This window comes from Scyliorhinus torazame, chromosome 2 (assembly GCF_047496885.1).
Source record: "Scyliorhinus torazame isolate Kashiwa2021f chromosome 2, sScyTor2.1, whole genome shotgun sequence".
In the NCBI taxonomy this organism is placed as follows: domain Eukaryota; kingdom Metazoa; phylum Chordata; class Chondrichthyes; order Carcharhiniformes; family Scyliorhinidae; genus Scyliorhinus; species Scyliorhinus torazame.
This window is the reverse complement of record NC_092708.1, coordinates 191,182,868-191,201,150: the sequence shown is the minus strand read 5'-3', so window position 1 is coordinate 191,201,150 and position 18,283 is coordinate 191,182,868. Positions and strand designations below refer to the sequence as shown.

Here is an 18,283-nt window from a genome sequence, read left to right as displayed (position 1 = left end):
TAGTAAAAGGACAACAGCCTTCTGCCTCCACCAAAGCTTTGAGAGAAAAAGTCTGGTGCAACATGAAATAATTGCCCTCCAGCCCTCTAGCATGACTGACTTACCTGGCTGTGCAATTATTTCATGCTGCACAAGATTTTTTTCTCTCCAAGCTTTGGAGGAGGCAGAAGGCTGTTGTGTTTTTGCTAAAGGAAGACACATGGCATCTTTGGATTTATAAATAGAGTGGTTAGGATCTGGATATACTGTCTGAAAGTGTGGTGGAGACAGAGTCAGTTGCAGCTTTCAGAAGAGAATTGGATAATTCCCTGAAGAGAGAAGATTTGCAGAGCTGAGGTAAAAGGCAAGTGGGGTAGAAGTAGCTGCTCTGCTGTTGAGAGAACTAGTATGGTTATAATGGGCCTCTGATCTTGGGCTGAGATTTTTCTCCTTGGAGTCAGAGGTTAAGAGGATATTTAATTATTTAATTGAGGTGTTCATAATCATGAGATTTTAGTGAGTTAATAGGGAGAAATATATTCCATTGGAAGTCATGTTGGTAATGCAGGTTAGTCGGCAGTTAGGAAGGCAAATGCGGTTTCTGCATCCGAGGGAGTGGGAGTACTCGTTTTTCTCGGCAGTCCATAAGGTATACTCGCGGATCGACTTTTTCGTGGTGGGTAAGGCCTTGCTGGCTGGGGTTAAGGGGTCGGAATATTCGGCAATTGCAGTATCAGATCATGCTCCGCATTGGGTGGATGTGGTACTGGAGAAGGGGGTAGTACAGAGGCCGGGGTGGAAATTAGATGTGGGACTGTTGGGGGACCGAGGGTTCTGTGACAAAATTGTAAAGGTAATTGAGGAATATGTAGGTTTCAACTGTACGGGCGAGGTGTCGAAGGCAGTTGTCTGGAAGGCTTTGAAAGCGGTGGTGAGGGGTGAGGTGATCTCGTTTAAGGCCAGGGTGGACAAAGATGAGAGGTTGGAGCGGCAGAGGGTAATAGATGAGATGTTGGAGGTAGATAGGAGTTATGCAGAAGATGGGGACCCAGCGAAGTTGGAAAAGAGGAAGGAACTACAGGTGAGCTTTGACCGACTAAACTGAGGCGGGCAAGGGGTGCAGTTTACGAGCATGGAGATAAGGCGGGGGGCGTATGTTAGCAGATCAGCTTCGGAGGGAGGCAGCGGTAAGGGAAATTGTTCAGGTGAGGGATAGGGCAGGGACGTTGGTGGTGGCTCCGGATCTGATTAACAATGTCTTTGAGGAATTCTATGAGAGGTTGTACAGGTCAGAGCCACCTGGGGGAGACCAGGAGATGCAGGAATTTCTAGATGGGCTGGAGTATCTGAGCTTAGGGGAGGGGGATAGGGCTACATTAGAAGGAACAATAGTGTAGCAGGAGATGAAAGATGCGATTGGGAGGGTGCAGTCGGGGAAGGTGGCAGGGTCGGATGGGTTTCTGGTGGAATATTATAACAAAATCAAGGATAAGCTGTCACCCCTGATGGTGGGGATGTTTGAGGAGGTGATGGGGAAGGGGGTGTTGCCACAAACTTTGGGGCAGGCATCGATTTCCCTGTTGCTTAAAAAGTATAAGGACCCGACGGAGTGTGGGTCGTATAGGCCCATATCACTTTTAAACAAGGACGCAAAAGTATTGGCGAAGGTACTGACGGGTAGGCTGGAGGAGTGCCTCCCGAAGGTGATAGGTGGAGATCAGATGGGGTTCGTGAGAGGGAGGCAGCTCTTTTCAAACGTTAGAAGGGTATTCAACGTGGTTATGGCACCGGCGGAGGGGAAGGAAACAGGTGGTTGTGGCATTGGATGCTGAGAAGGCATTTGACCGGGTAGAATGGGGGTACTTGATGGCAGTTCTGGAGCGGTTTGGGATTGGACCAAGATTTGTGAACTGGGTAAAGCTACTATATAAGGAGCCGAGGGTGAGTGTCCGCACAAATAACATCAGCTCAAGATACTTTTCTCTCCACCATGGGACTAGGCAGGGATGTCCTATGTCCCCCCTGCCGTTTACACTCGTGATAGAGCCGTTGGCCGTCACATTAAGAAGTTCGAGGTATGGAAAGGAATAGTGCGATGGTGGGGGGGACAGAGCATAGGGTGTCCTTATATGCCGATGATTTGCTGTTATACGTGTTGGAACCAAGTGTGTCAATAGGGGGAATATTGGAGCTGCTTCGGGTGTTTGGGTCTTTCTCGGGGTACAAACCAAATCTAGACAAACAGGGACTCACTTTAGATACCTGGGAGTGGGGGGGGGGGGGGGTGCTCCGCAGGTACAACATTTCTAGTTTGGTGGGGAGAGTGAAAGCTGATCTGGCAAGGTGGGATGGTCTCCCTCTGCCACTGGCGGGTCGAGTACAGGCGGTTAAAATGAACGTGTTGCCGTGATTTCGGTTTATTTTCCAATGTCTGCCGATTTTCCTGCCAACGGCATTTTTCAGAGAGATTGAAGGAATGATTACCTCACTCATGGGGAAGGAAAGGTCGCCAGAGTCAGAAAGGTGCTGCTACAGTGGAGAAGGCAGGCAGAGGGTTTGGGTCTGATATATTATTACTGGGCGGCGAATGTGGAGAAAGTGCGGAGCTGGGTCAGAGGGGTTGATTCCCAGTGGTCAGAATGGAGGAGAGTTGATGCAGGGGGTTGGGATTGAAGGCACTAGCAACAGCGCTGCTCCCGATGGCCCCGGGGAAATACTCGGGGAGTCCGGTAATAATAGCTTCATTGAGAATTTGGAGGCAGTTTCGCCATCACTTCGGGTTGGGGGCAGGGTCAAGGGAAATGCCGATTCAGGGGAACCACAGATTTGAGCCAGGGAAGTGGGATGGAAATTTTCGGAAATGGGAGGAGAAGGGGATTAAGACACTAAAAGATTTGTTTCTTGGGGGTCAGTTTGCAGGATTGAAGGAGCTGGAAGCGAAGTATGGGCTGGAGCAGGGGGAAATGTTTAGATACATGCAGGTTCAAGGTTTTGCCAGAAAGGAGATGCAGAGCTTCCCGGTGGAGCCGGCCTCCACATTGCTGGAGGAAGTGCTGACGACGGGGACTGGAGAAGGGGATAGTGTCGGCGGCTTACGGAGCTATTTTGGAAGAGGCGAAGGCACCACTGTAAGGGATCAAAGCAAAGTGGGAGGAAGAGTTGGGAGAGGATATGGAGGAGGGGTTCTGGTGTGAGGTGCTCCGGAGGGTGAACGCCTCCACCTCGTGTGCGAGGTTGGGGCTGATACAGCTGAAGGTGGTATGTAGAGCACATCTCATGAGGGCGAGTGTGAGCCAATTCTTTGAAGGGGTAGAAGATGTGTGTGAACGTTGCGGGGGAGGGGGGGGGGGGGGGACGCAAATCATGTTCATATGTTTTGGTCCTATCCAAAGCTGGAGGATTACTGGAAAGAGGTTTTTAGGGTAATCTCTAAAGTGGTGCACGTGAAACTGGACCAGGGCCCTCGGGAGGCCATATTCAGGGTGTCGGACCAACCGGGGTTGGAAACTGGTGCGGAGGCAGATGTGGTAGCCTTTGCCTCGTTGATCGCCTGAAGGTGGATCCTGATGGGTTGGAGAGCAATCTCTCCACCCTGTGCCCTGTCATGGCGGGGGGAACTGTTGGAATTCTTGACTCTTGAGAAGGTTAAGTTTGAACTGAGGGAAAGGATGGAGCGGTTCTACAATTCATGGGCATTATTCATTACGCACTTTCAAGAACTGGATAACATCGAACATTAGTGGGGGGAGGGGGGTTGGGAGGGTTGGAGAGAGGGGGACTGTGTGTGTTAATGGTGACTATGGGCGATTCCTGATTCCTTTTGTCATTTGTTTATGTGAACATGCGGGCTAATGTTCGGGGTTTGGTGGGTGGATGGGATTGTTGTTATTGATATGGGGATTGACATATTCATTACTGATTATTGTTTATTGTTGATGGGTGTAAATTTGGGAGAAAATGTGAAAAAGGAGGAGAATAAAAATATTTTAAAAGAAAAAGGAAGGCAAATGCAATATTCGCAATCATGTCGAGAGGGCTAGAATGCAAGAGCAGGGATGTATTTTTGAGGCTATATAAGGTTGTGGTCAGACCCCATTTGGAGTATTGTGAACGGTTTTGGGCCCCCTATCTAAGGAAAGATGTGCTGGCCTTGGAAAGGGTCCAGAGGAGGTTCACAAGAATAATCCCTGGAATGAAGAGCTTGTCGTATGAAGATCGGCTGAGGATTCTGGGTCTGTACTCGTTGGAGTTTAGAAGGTTGAGTAGGGTCAATGTTTAATTACACCAAGCAAGCTTGGGGTTTAAGAATCTACACGGTGTGGAAAAGAAGGGAAGACTAAAGGAAGCAAGTTGCAGCACAATTTTGTGTCCTCTGTTGAGAGAAGGAGACAAATGCAGGGATGCTGGGGTCTTGACTTCAACAATGAGAATGCGTCGAGGAAGAACATTTGGGTTCCACATTCAGAATTCGGGTGGACCATGAACAGTGAGTTCCTGAGGGACAGTAACTTCATCACAGTGCTTCAATTAGCAATAAAGCTTGAAATGGGGAGTAGGCTGGAAGTTACAAATGAGAGATGGGATGCTTACACAAAAAATAGTTTCTTGTACTTTGTATGGAAATTGCAAGAATGTGTTCAAAGAACTTCCCCAGTTAATAAGAACTGTATTAGGTTCTCAGTAGACTAAGACTTGGTAGCACATAGAACTTGAGTGTTACTGGAAAGGGAGTTGATCTTGTGCTTATCAGGACTGATCTAGCATGAATACCCAACATCTCATCTTCTGGTTAGGCATGCTAAAGCCTTCCGGTCTCAGCATCGAATTCAACAACTTCAGATGATAGCTCTACCGCACCTTGACCCATTTGTTTTCACCCCATTTCATTTTAACTGTTTTTTACCATTTCTTTCTCTCTTGTCTTTCTTTATATTTATTCACCCCTCCCCCATCTTATCCACCTTTCCTAACCCTTTCTCCCCTTTGCATCCCCCTTTCCCTCCCTCCATATCTACGTCTGTCACAGTTTACCCTCTGATGTTAGTTTCTCTGCAGTTTGGCCGTTCACACTTTTTGTTCTCTCTGGGGGCTGCCATTAGCATTCTTTCCCCTTGGTTTCTGTGGCTATTAGCACCCTGGCTCCCTGGGTTTCTGTGGCTATGACTCATCTTTCATTCTCCACAGTATTTCCCACTTTCTCTGTCGTTAGGTTTGACAAAGGGTAACCTGGACTCGAAACGTTAGCTCTTTTCTCTCCCTACAGATGCTGCTGAGATTTTCCAGCATTTTCTTTTTGGTTCCAGCATCTTCAGTAATTTGCTTTTATAAGTTGGGGGAATCTTTGAGTTGTTGGCAAAGAGTCAACAAAGTGCACGGTGACACAGTGGTTAGCACTGCAGCCTCACAACGCCAGGGACCCAGGTTCGATTCCGGTCTTGGGTGACTGTGCGGAGTTTGCACTTTCTCCCCGTGTCTGCGTGGGTTTCCTCCAAGTGCTCTGGTTTCCTCCCACACTCCAAAGATGTGCAGGTTAGGTGGATTGGCCATGATCATTGTGCATGGTTCCGGGGATAGGGATTGGAGTGGGACTAGGTGGAGTGCTCTTTCGGAGGGTCGGAGCAGACTCAAATGGGCTGATTGTCGAAAATGGGTTGTGGAAATTTGCAAAGAAACTTAATTTTCATGAGTGTAACCTCGTATGATGATTTATTTTTGCCTTGGAAGAGCACAGCGTACTTGCTTTTCTAAGGGTCAAATACACCCAGAGAGTCTCAATTGTCCAAAAAGATGAATATAATATAATCATTCTGGTTTAGTTTCAAAGAAATTAGATTTTCTTCATCCTGAATTATACGTTGAGAATTTCATTCCATGCATACAGGTACTGGAGGAAATGGTGACACTAATGGACAGCCTGATGGTGTGGTACTCATCTGGATCAGAATGGATGCAACTATCTCAGCTCGGAGTGCGCCTTCTCCTTGGGTTTATTGCACAAAACAACATACAGGTAAGAGGTCGAGGTAACTACACCCAGTAAAAACATTTAATTCCTCCATTCACAAGCCTTCACTCAGTTGGTAATACTTTTGCCTCTAATTCAGAGTGAGGTTTGAGCTCCACACTCTTAAAGCTTAAATATGGAGGAGAGTTTATGCAGGGGGTTGGGATTGAAGGCACTAGCAACAGCGCTGCTCCCGATGGCCCCGGGGAAATACTCGGGGAGTCCGGTAATAATAGCTTCATTGAGAATTTGGAGGCAGTTTCGCCATCACTTCGGGTTGGGGGCAGGGTCAAGGGAAATGCCGATTCGGGGGAACCACAGATTTGAGCCAGGGAAGTGGGATGGAAATTTTCGGAAATGGGAGGAGAAGGGGATTAAGACACTAAAAGATTTGTTTCTTGGGGGTCAGCTTGCAGGATTGAAGGAGCTGGAAGCGAAGTATGGGCTGGAGCAGGGGGAAATGTTTAGATACATGCAGGTTCAAGGTTTTGCCAGAAAGGAGATGCAGAGCTTCCCGGTGGAGCCGGCCTCCACATTGCTGGAGGAAGTGCTGACGACGGGGACTGGAGAAGGGGATAGTGTCGGCGGCTTACGGAGCTATTTTGGAAGAGGCGAAGGCACCACTGTAAGGGATCAAAGCAAAGTGGGAGGAAGAGTTGGGAGAGGATATGGAGGAGGGGTTCTGGTGTGAGGTGCTCCGGAGGGTGAACGCCTTCACCTCGTGCGCGAGGTTGGGGCTGATACAGCTGAAGGTGGTATGTAGAGCACATCTCATGAGGGCGAGGATGAGCCAATTCTTTGAAGAGGTAGAAGATGTGTGTGAACGTTGCGGGGGAGGGGGGGGGGGGGGGGGAACGCAAATCATGTTCATATGTTTTGGTCCTATCCAAAGCAGTAAAAACATTTAATTCCTCCATTCACAAGCCTTCACTCAGTTGGTAATACTTTTGCCTCTAATTCAGAGTGAGGTTTGAGCTCCACACTCTTAAAGCTTAAATATAAAATCTAGGCTGACAGCTTCCGTTGGCAGCCATGGCATGAATGGTCCCACATTTGGTGACTCCCGCTTGAAGTGGAATTCTTTGGTCCTTTTTCACCCAATTTAGAGGATGTTTGCTAGTGTGAGGTGCATGAGCACTGAGAGATAGAATTGCTCCCCCGGTGGAGTCGACTTACGGCTTATCAGACGAGGAGTCTAACGAGCAAGACGCAGCAGTCTGGCCGGCAGGTTTTTGGAACTGCGACAGGAAAGATGGCAGAGGGCTCTGGACGTCGTTGCCACTCAGTGGTCTACTGAGCAGCTGGTGGACCTCTTTAATGCTAAATTCTCGCAGCAGAGACAAGAGGCCTCCGAGGACCCAGCTAAGGTGGTGGACCCAGCTAAGGTGGTGGACCCAGCTAAGGTGGTGGAGCCGCTATTGAGCGAATAGAGGAGAGGCTGGAGGTGCAAAGTTTGATGCTCCAGAAAGTGAAGGAGTCGGTGGCGGAGGGCCAGATGTGGCTCAGGAAGAAGGTGGAGGACCTGGAGAATCGCTCCAGGAGGCAGAATCACTGGATTATGGGCTGTCTGAAGAGATTGAGGGAACACAGACCACGAAGTACATGGAGAATATGTTTGAGATGTCGGTGGGGGAGAGTGTCTTTGACACCCCCCACATCTCTCCCCCCCCCCCCCCCCCCCCCCCCCCCCCCCCCCCCATAATTCCCCGAGGTGGATCGAGCGCACAGGGCATTGTGGAGAAAGCCAAAGGCGGGGGAGCAGTCGAGGGCGATGGTGGTGCGGTTGCATTGTTTTCTCATTGAGGAGAGGATTCTGACGTGGGCGAAGGAAACGGGAAAGTGCACCTAGGAAAGCGCGCTGAGTTCAATCGAATCAAGGGGGCCCTCTTCAAGGAAGGAGTGAAGTTTGGGGTGTTGCATCCTGCTCTTCTGTGGGTCACACACCAGAATCGAGAATTCTGTATTGTTATGCTGGAGGAGACGAGTGAATTTATGAGAGACCATGGACTGGGAGGCGTGTGAGGACATTCAACTTTAGAAGGGGGAATGTGAGTGTGCACTCCGGGCGGGTTGTTGTATTTACTGTGTTTGGGTGCGGAATGGGTAAGTGTGTTTTAGGGCATTTAAATGGTCATTGGATAGACATATGGATGATACAGGAATAGTGTAGATGGGCTTCAGATTGGTTTCACAGGTCGGCGCAACATTGAGGGCCGAAGGGCCTGTACTGCGCTGTAATGTTCTAATGTTCTTGGGGAATTGCGGGTGAAGGGGGGCTGTGTGTGTGTGTGTGTGTGTGTTGGGGGGGGGGGGACATGCTAGCTGGTTGGCTAGTTAACTCAAGTGAATTAAGGGGTTGATCTGTGGTGGGGGTGGTGGTTGGCTTTTCTTTTTCTTTATTTATGGAGAGTAGGTCGCGGGGGGGGGGCGGTGGCTACTGACTTGGGTGGAGTTGGTGTGGCTCAGTTGGTTAAGGGGAGATGGTGGCGGACATTTTGGAGAGGGCCAAAGGGTGAGCGAGGCATTGACTTGGGGGAGCTGATTAAAGGGAGGGGCTATGACTGATCGGCAACAGGAGGTGGGGGGGGGGGTTGGGGGCCCCCCCAACCTGGTTAATAATGTGCAATGTTCGGGGTTTGAATAGCCCGGTTAACAGGTCTCATGATTTTGTGCATTAAGGGTTTTGAAGGCAGACGTTGTGTTTCTCCAGGAGACGCACTTGAAGTTGGGGGACCAAACGAGGCTGAGGAAGGGCTGAGTGGGGCAAGTGTTCCATTTGGGGTTGGATATGAAGACAAGGGGGGTAGCGGTGCTGATCATTAAGGTGGTGACTTTCGAGGTGGATGGTATTGTGACGGTGGGGGGCGCAGGGTAGGTAGTTTTTGTATTTTTCGCACATGCACCTGGTCTACTCCGGATTGATTTCTTTGTCTTAGATGAGGCGCCGTTGGCGGGGATGGCTGGATCGGAGTATTCGCCAATTGTGTCGGACCATGCGCCGCATTGAGTGGATTTGCAGGCGATGGTGGGTGCCCAGCAGCCTCAGTGGAGGTTGGATGTGGCTATTGACGGATAAGAGGGTTTGCGAGAGGGTGAGAGTGGCCATCTGGAACTATGTGGAGCAGAATGACATGGGGAGGTTTCTGCCTCCACGTTGTGGGAGGCACGGGAGGCAGGGAAGGCGGTGGTAAGCGGGGAGTTTATTTTGAATTTGGGCGCATAGGGAGAGGGTGGTGCGGGCTGAGAGGTTGAGGTTGGTGGAGGCCATTCTGAGGGTGGACCGGAGGCACTCGGCAGCACCTGAGGAGGCGTTTCTAAAGGAGAGGCAGAGGCTTCAGATGGTGCTTGGGCTGGTGTCCACAGGAGAGGCGATGGGGCAATTGCGTGGAGCCAGAGGGGCGATGTGAGTATGCCAGCAGGATGCTTGCCCACTAGCTGAGGAGCAGGTGGCAGTGAGGGAGATGAGGAGGATGAGAGACGATAGGGGTATGGTCGTATCGGAGCAGAGGGGTGAACAAGGAGTTTGAGGCTTTCTAGTGGAAATTGTGTAGCTTGGAGCCTACGGTGGGGGATGAAGGTATGAGGCGGTTTCTGGATGGCTGCAGCTTCCAAGCTGGCGGGGGCAAAGGAGCTGTGGCCCCTGATCGAGTTGAGGGAGGTGATGCATTGTGTGGGGTCCATGCAGGAGGGGAAGGCCGGGTCTGGATGTGTATCCAGTCGAACTTTGTAAGATGTTTGGTTCGGAGCTGGAGCCCCTGCTAGTCATTATGTATGATGAGTCGATGGAGAGGGGAGTACCCCCCATGCTGTCTCAGGCTTTGATATTGCTTATTGCTTATTTTAAAGAAAGGCAAGGACCGCCCGATCTTGTTGTTGAATATGCATGCGAAGTTGTTGCCAAAGGTGTTGGCGATGTGGATAGAGGATAGTGTGCGGGGGGGTGATAGGTGAAGACCAGGTGGGATTTGTGAAGGGGCAGCAGCTGTTGGCAAATGTACGGAGATTACTTAATGTAATTGTGATGCCCCCAGAGGGCCGAAAAGTGGAAATGGATGCTGCGGCGGCGACGGGGTGCTGCAGGGGTGTTGCCAAGTTTGCTAAACCACTATTGGGCAGCATTGTAATGGTTAGGAAATGTATGGTAGAGGAGCAGTCGGTTTTGGGGGCAGATGGAGGCGGCCTTGTGTAATGGGACCAGTTTGAGGATATTGTTGTTGGTGCCCCTTTCGTTCTCGCCGGTCAGGTACTCCACGAGCCCGGTGCTGGTATCAGCATTGAGGATATGGAACCAATGTCAGAGCACTTTGGCATGGAAGGTATGTCCCAGTGGGTGCCGATTTGCGATAATCACAGGTTTCAGAGAATTTACAGTACAGAAGGAGGCCATTCGGCCCATCGAGTCTGCACCGGCTCTTGGAAAGAGCACCCTACCCAAGTTCAGCACCTCCACCCTATCCCCATAACCCAGTAACCCCACCCAACACGAAGGGCAATTTTGGACACTAAGGGCAATTTATCATGACCAATCCACCTAACCCGCACATCTTTGGACTGTGGGAGGAAACCGGAGCACCCGGAGGAAACCCACGCACACACGGGGAGGATGTGCAGACTCCACACAGACAGTGACCCAAGCCGGAATCGAACCTGGGACCCTGGAGCTGTGAAGCAATTGTGCTATCCACAAGGCTACCGTGCTGCCCCAAATAATTTGCGCCGGCGGGGTTGGATGCGAACGTCTGGTGGTGGCGGCAGGTGGGGATAGAATATTTTAGGGATTTGTTTGTTGGAGTGAGGTTTACAGGCTTGGGAGAGCTGCTGAAAGGGAATGGGTTCAGGTGTCTGCAGGTTCAGGACTTCGTTAGGAAGGAGGTGCCATAGTTTCTGATGTTGCTATCCCAGATGCTGCAGGATAAACTCCTGTCCAAGGAGGAAATGGGCAAGGGCAAGGTTGCAGATATATATGGGGAGCTGTTGAAGAGAGAGAGTGCCTCAGTGGTGAGGAGTACCTGGGGGAGTGCTGGGGACTGGAGTATGTTATGAAGCTTTGCAGAGGGTTAATACATCCTTGATGTGCGCAAGACTAAGCCTCACCCAGTTTAGAGTGGTGCACAGGGCCCACATGACTGTGTCCAGGATGAGTTGGTTCTCTTTGGGGGTGGTAGATAGGCGTGGGTGGTGTACGGGGTGGGGGGTGTGGGGTGTGGGCAGCAAATCATGTGCATAAGTTTTGGGCGTGTCTGAGATTGAGGGGGTTTTGGACTGGATTTTCGGATGTCATGTCAAAGATTCCTGGGGGTAGAGGTAGTCTGGAGGTGGCGATATTTGGAGGGTCGGAGGATCCGGCTCTACAGGTAGGGAGAGAGGTGGACGTGTTGGCCTTTGCCTCCCTGAAATTTGGAATAAGGTAAATGAGTTGATGGCGCAAATCATCGTGAATGACTATGATTTAGTGGCCATTACTGAATCATGGTTAAAGGATGGTCACGACTGGGAGTTAAATATCCGAGGGTATCAAACTATTCGGAAGGACAGAGTGGATGGTAAGGGAGGTGGTGTAGCTCTGTTATTTAAGGATGACATCCGGGCAACAATAAGGGATGACATCGGTGCTATGGAGGATAAGGTTGAATCCATTTGGGTGGAAATCAGGAATAGTAAGGCGAAAAAGTCACTGATCGGAGTAGTCTATAGGCCACCAAATAGTAACATTATGGTGGGGCAGGCAATAAACAAAGAAATAACTGATGCATGTAGAAATGGTACAGCAGTTAATATGGGGGATTTTAATCTACATGTCGTTTGGTTTAACCAGGTCGGTCAAGGCAGCCTTGAGGAGGAGTTTATAGAATGTATCCGCGATAGTTTCCTAGAACAGTATGTAATGGAACCTACGAGGGAACAAGCGGTCCTAGATCTGGTCCTGTGTAATGAGACAGGATTGATTCAGGATCTCATAGTTAGGGATCCTCTCGGAAGGAGCGATCACAATATGGTGGAATTTAAAATACAGATGGAGGGTGAGAAGGTAAAATCGAGCACTAGTGTTTTGTGCTTAAACAAAGGAGATTACAATGGGATGAGAGAAGAACTAGCTACGGTAGACTGGGAGCAAAGACAGTTGAGGAACAGTGGAGAACCTTCCAAGTGATTTTTCACAGTGCTCAGCAAAGGTTTATACCAACAAAATGGAAGGACGGTAAAAAGAGGGAAAATCGACCGTGGATATCTAAGGAAATAAGGGAGAGTATCAAATTGAAGGAAAAAACATACAAAGTAGCAAAGATCAGTGGGAGACTAGAGGACTGGGAAATCTTTAGGGAGCAACAGAAAGCTACTAAAAAAAGCTATAAAGAAGAGTAAGATAGATTATGAGAGTAAACTTGCTCAGAATATAAAAACAGATAGTAAAAGTTTCTACAAATATATAAAACAAAAAAGAGTGGCTAAGGTAAATATTGGTCCTTTAGAGGATGAGAAGCGAGATTTAATAATGGGAGATGAGGAAATGGCTGAGGAACTGAACAGGTTTTTTGGGTCGGTCTTCACAGTGGAAGACACAAATAACATGCCAGTGACTGATGGAAATGAGGCTATGACAGGTGAGGACCTTGAGAGGATTGTTATCACCAAGGAGGTAGTGATGGGCAAGCTAATGGGGCTAAAGGTAGACAAGTCTCCTGGACCTGATGGAATGCATCCCAGAGTGCTAAAAGAGATGGCTAGGGAAATTGCAAATGCACTAGTGATAATTTACCAAAATTCACTGGACTCTGGGGTGGTCCCGGCGGATTGGAAATTAGCAAACGCGACACCACTGTTTAAAAAAGGAGGTCGGCAGAAAGCGGGTAATTATAGGCCAGTGAGCTTAACTTCGGTAGTAGGGAAGATGCTGGAATCTATCATCAAGGAAGAAATAGCGAGGCATCTGGATGGAAATTGTCCCATTGGGCAGACACAGCATGGGTTCATAAAGGGCAGATCGTGTCTAACTAATTTAGTGGAATTTTTTGAGGACATTAACAGTGCGGTAGATAACGGGGAGCCAATGGATGTGGTATATCTGGATTTCCATAAAGCCTTTGACAAGGTGCCACACAGAAGGTTACTGCATAAGATAAAGATGCATGGCAGAAAGGGGAAAGTAGTAGCATGGATAGAGGTTTGGTTAATTAATAGAAAGCAAAGTGTGGGGATTAATGGGTGTTTCTCTGGTTGGCAATCATTAGCTAGTGGTGTCCCTCAGGGATCAGTGTTGGGCCCACAACTGTTCACAATTTACATAGATGATTTGGAGTTGGGGACCAAGGGCAATGTGTCCAAGTTTGCAGACGACACTAAGATAAGTGGTAAAGCAAAAAGTGCAGAGGATACTGGAAGTCTGCAGAGGGATTTGGATAGGCTAAGTGAATGGGCTAGGGTCTGGCAGATGGAATACAATGTTGACAAATGTGAGATTATCCATTTTGGTAGGAATAACAGCAAAAGGGATTATTATTTAAATGATAAAATATTCAAACATGCTGCCGTGCAGAGACCTGGGTGTGCTAGTGCATGAGTCACAGAAAGTTGGTTTACAGGTGCAACAGGTGATTAAGAAGGCAAATGGAATTTTGTCCTTCATTGCTAGAGGGATGGAGTTTAAGACTAGGGAGGTTATGCTGCAATTGTATAAGGTGTTAGTGAGGCCACACCTGGAGTATTATGTTCAGTTTTGGTCTCCTTACTTGAGAAAGGACGTACTGGCACTGGAGGGTGTGCAGTGGAGATTCACTAGGTTAATCCCAGAGCTGAAGGGGTTGGATTACGAGGAGAGGCTGAGTAGACTGGGACTGTACTCGTTGGAATTTAGAAGGATGAGGGGGGATCTTATAGAAACATATAAGATTATGAAGGGAATAGATAGGATAGATGCGGGCAGGTTGTTTCCACTGGCGGGTGAAAGCAGAACTAGGGGGCATAGCCTCAAAATAAGGGGAAGTAGATTTAGGACTGAGTTTAGGAGGAACTTCTTCACCCAAAAGGGTTGTGAATCTATGGAATTCCTTGCCCAGTGAAGCAGTAGAGGCTCCTTCATTAAATGTTTTTAAGATAAAGATAGATAGTGTTTTGAAGAATAAAGGGATTAAGGGTTATGGTGTTTGGGCAGGAAAGTGGAGCTGAGTCCACAAAAGATCAGCCATGATCTCATTGAATGGTGGAGCAGGCTCGAGTGGCCAGATGGCCTACTCCTGCTCCTTGTTCTTATGATAACCCGGAGATGGATTCTGTTATTATTGTGGGACTTGGGTACAGGTGAGCGATTTGGCAGAGTTCCTGCATTGGGAAAAGACCAAGTTCGCCGTTCGAGGTGTGGAGGAAGGGTTCACCTCGAGTGGAAGCTGTTCATCGACCCCTTTAAGAAGTATTGAGACGCAGTGGGGGGGGGGGGGGTTTCATTTGATTTTCTGTTTGGGGTGGAATGAAAATGTAGAAAGGGGGTGGGGGGAGGCCGGTGCCAGGGTAGCAGCGGGGAAAATGGGGGGTGTTTGTTGGGGGTGGTGTTGGGAAGGGGTGGTTGTCTTTTCCTGTTGCCACAGTTGACTTTTGTGTTTCTGTGTTATGTATATATTTGAAAATGCCTTCAATAAAATGTTTTAAATAAATAAATGAAATCTAGTCTGATGCCCCAGTGCAATGTTGCCGCGGGTGCTGCACTGTTCGAGGTGACCCAATTCAGATAGAACTTTACCCAATGTCCAACCTGCCACCTCAGGTGGGTATAAAAAAAAATCCTGTGCTGCTATTTCAATCCTGTAGCTATTAACCCTGGCTAATATTTATCCCTCATCAAAACAATTAAAAAATAGATTATTTGGGTCATTATCACATTGCAGTTTGTGAGATCTTGCTCTGTGAAATTGGCTACATCATTTCCTACAGTGCAACAGTGACTGCATTTGAAAGTTCTTCATTGGCTGTAGCGTGCTTTAGCATGCCGGGAGTTCATGAAAGGTACTATATAAAGACACGCCTCTCTTTCCGGAAATGAGCAGCAGTTGTCACATCTGTAGAAATCACAGCACCTCAGTTGAACACAAGTCCTCTTTGTTGCAATTTAATTTGATCATAACTTACCGACTTATTGAGTAATTTTATTTTTCCTTGTTTAAATGTAGTGTTAGTGTTTTTTTTATTCTTTTGCGGGATATGGGTGTCACTGGCTGGGTCAACATTTGTTGCCCATCCCTAATTGCACTGAAACGGTTTCTCGTTCGGCCATTGCAGTGGGGGCAGTTAAGAGTCATCCATATTGCTGTGGGTTGGGAGTCACATGTAGGTCAGACCAGGTAAGGGCAGCAGATTTCATTCGCTGAAGGGACATTAGTGAACCAGAGGGTTTGTACAACAAATGACGATAGTTTCATGGTCATCATTACTGAGACCCGCTTTTAATTCCTAAGTTGGATTAATTGAATTTAAATTCCACCAGTTGCGGTGGTGAGATTTGAACCCATGTCCCCTAGTGTTAACCTGGGCCTCTGGATTACTAGTCCTGTGACATTACCAGTACGCCATTGTCATGGGAGTGTACCTTTAAGAAATGGGTGTTTATCAAATAGCTCAGTGGTGTCATTGTGTGGGTGGAGCTGGGTTGTGTCTCTGGCTTTTACTTTCGTTTTGAGCTGGAAGCTGTTTGTGGCTGTGTTTTACTTTCGTTTTAGGCAGTTGAAAGCTGAATTCAGACAATGAAGGTTCATTTTGTCTCTGTAGGTCAAAAGGTGTCCGGATCACTTGATAATTTAAAAGTGATCACTGTCTTGTGTAAAGAATTTATACCTACTGCTTTGTTGAAAAGGGTGTTTGGCTTATGGATGTTGTTAGGAAAGTTATTAAGGGTTACATATAGAGTACTGTATCTGTGGGGGGTTATTAAGGGTTACATATAGAGTACTGCATCTGGGGGGGTTATTTGTGTTTGTAGTTGATAAAATGTTTACTGTGTGTTTATAAAATGTTAACTGAATTCATAGAATAAACATTGTTTTGTTTAAGTTGGGTCAAACTCCTCTATGGGGCCCCAGTGGCAAGTGTAGTCACAAATCGGCAGAGATCGGAGTATTTTTGGTTACATAGAGGAACAAGGCAGGGGTGCCCCCTGTCCCCATTACTGTTCGCGCCGGCAATTGAACCACTGGCCATAGCGTTGAGAGACTCTAGGAAATGGAGGGGGGTGGTTAGAGGGGGAGAGGAACACCGAGTGTCACTCTACGCAGATGACCTACTGCTGTATGTGGCGGACCCTGTGGAGGGGATGACAGAGGTTATGCAGATATTGAGGGAGTTTGGAGATTTTTCGGGATACAGGCTTAATATGGGGAAGAGCGAGCTTTTCGTAGTACACCGGTGACCAGGGAAGAGGGATAGGCGGCCTGCCGTTAAGGAGAGCGGAAAGGAGCTTCCGATATTTGGGGATTCAGGTAGCCAGGAGCTGGGGAACTTTACACAAACTCAATCTGACGCGGCTGGTGGAGCAGATGGAGGAGGATTTCAAGAGGTGGGATATGCTGCCGCTCTCACTGGCGGGCAGAGTGCAGGCGGTAAAGATGATGGTCCTCCCAAGGTTTCTTTTTGTGTTTCAATGTCTCCCCATTTTGATCACTAAGGCCTCACAGGGGCTGTTTAGCACATGGCTAAATCGCTGGCTTTGAAAGCAGACCAAGGCAGGCCAGCAGCACGGTTCAATTCCCGTAACAGCCTCCCCGAACAGGCGCCGGAATGTGGCGACTAGGGGCTTTTCACAGTAACTTCATTGAAGTCTACTTGTGACAATAAGCGATTTTCATTTCATTTCATTTTCATTTCATTTTTAAGAAAATAGATAGGAGTGTTATGAGTTTTGTGTGGGCAGGGAAGACCCCGAGGGTAAGGAGGGGGTTCCTGCAGCGCAGCAGGGACAGAGGGGGACTGGCGTTGCCGAATTTGGACGATTATTACTGGGCCGCCAATGTGGCGATGGTTCGCAAGTGGATGAATGAGGGACAGGGGGCGGCATAGAAGAGGCTGGAGATGGCGTCCTGTAAAGGAACGAGCCTAAAGGCGCTGGTGACGGCGCCGCTACCGCTCTCCCCGAAAAGGTATACCACGAACACAGTGGTGGTGGCAACCTTAAGGATCTGGGGGCAATGGAGGCGACATTGGGGTGTGACGGGTGCCTCGGTGTGGTCACCGATCAGGAACAACCATAGGTTTGTCCCAGGAAGGATGGACGGAGGATTCCAGAGCTGGCATCGGGCAGGAATTAGGAGATTGAGAGATTTGTTTATTGACGGGACGTTCGCGAGCCTGGGAGCGCTGGAGGAAAAGTATGAGTTGCCCCCGGGGAACATCTTTAGATACATGCAAGTGAGGGCGTTTACGAGGCAACAGGTGAGGGAATTTCCGCTGCTCCCGACACAGGGGATCCAGGATAGAGTGATTTTGGGGGTATGGGTCGGGGAGGGCAAAGTGTCCGAAATATATCAGGAGATGAGAGACGAGGGGGAGGCGCTGGTAGAGGAGCTGAAGGGAAAATGGGAAGAAGAGCTGGGGGAGAAGATTGAGGAGGGTCTGTGGGCTGATGCCCTAAGTAGGGTAAATTCCTCTTCCTCGTGTGCCAGGCTTAGCCTGATACAATTCAAGGTTCCACACAGAGCACACATGACGGGAGCAAGGCTGAGCAGGTTCTTCGGAGTGGAGGACAGGTGCGGGAGGTGCTTGGGAAGCCCGGCGAACCACACACATATGTTTTGGTCGTGTCCGGCACTGGATGAGTACTGGAGGGGAGTGGCAAGAGTGATTTCAAAGGTGGTGAAGATCCGGGTCAAGAAAGGCTGGGGGTTGGCTATATTTGGGGTAGCGGAGGAGCCGGGAGTGCAGGAGGCGAAAGAGGCCGATATTCTGGCCTTTGCGTCCCCTGGTAGCCCGGCGAAGGATCTTACTCATGTGGAAGAAAGCGAAACCCCCCGGCGTGGAGGCCTGGATAAACGATATGGCAGGGTTCATAAAACTGGAACGGATGAAGTTTGCATTGAGAGGTTCGGTTCAAGGGTTCTCCAGGCGGTGGCAACCGTTCCTTGACTATCTAACAAGGGAGTTAAGGGAAAATAGATCGTCAGCAGCAGCAGCCCGGGGGGGGGGGGGGGGGGGCACTATTTTTTGTTACTTTGTTAGTTCACTATTTTATTTAAATAATGTTACTTATTAGTTATTGTGTTATCTTTTATGTTGAGTTGTAAGGTGGAAAAATTGTGTTTGAAAACTTTAATAAAATATATTTTT

The 18,283-nt window shown here is 48.6% G+C and overlaps 1 protein-coding gene across 2 annotated transcripts in view; it reads left to right on the top strand.

Moving 5' to 3' along the window:
* Window positions 1–18,283, top strand: part of nbeal1 (neurobeachin-like 1) — a 384,125-nt gene that overhangs the window by 301,167 nt on the left and 64,675 nt on the right. For both annotated transcript variants that reach the window (XM_072481723.1, XM_072481715.1), the window contains one exon: window positions 5,861–5,989. In XM_072481723.1, coding sequence (XP_072337824.1) covers window positions 5,861–5,989 — 129 coding nt within the window. The remainder of the gene's footprint in view (window positions 1–5,860; window positions 5,990–18,283) is intronic.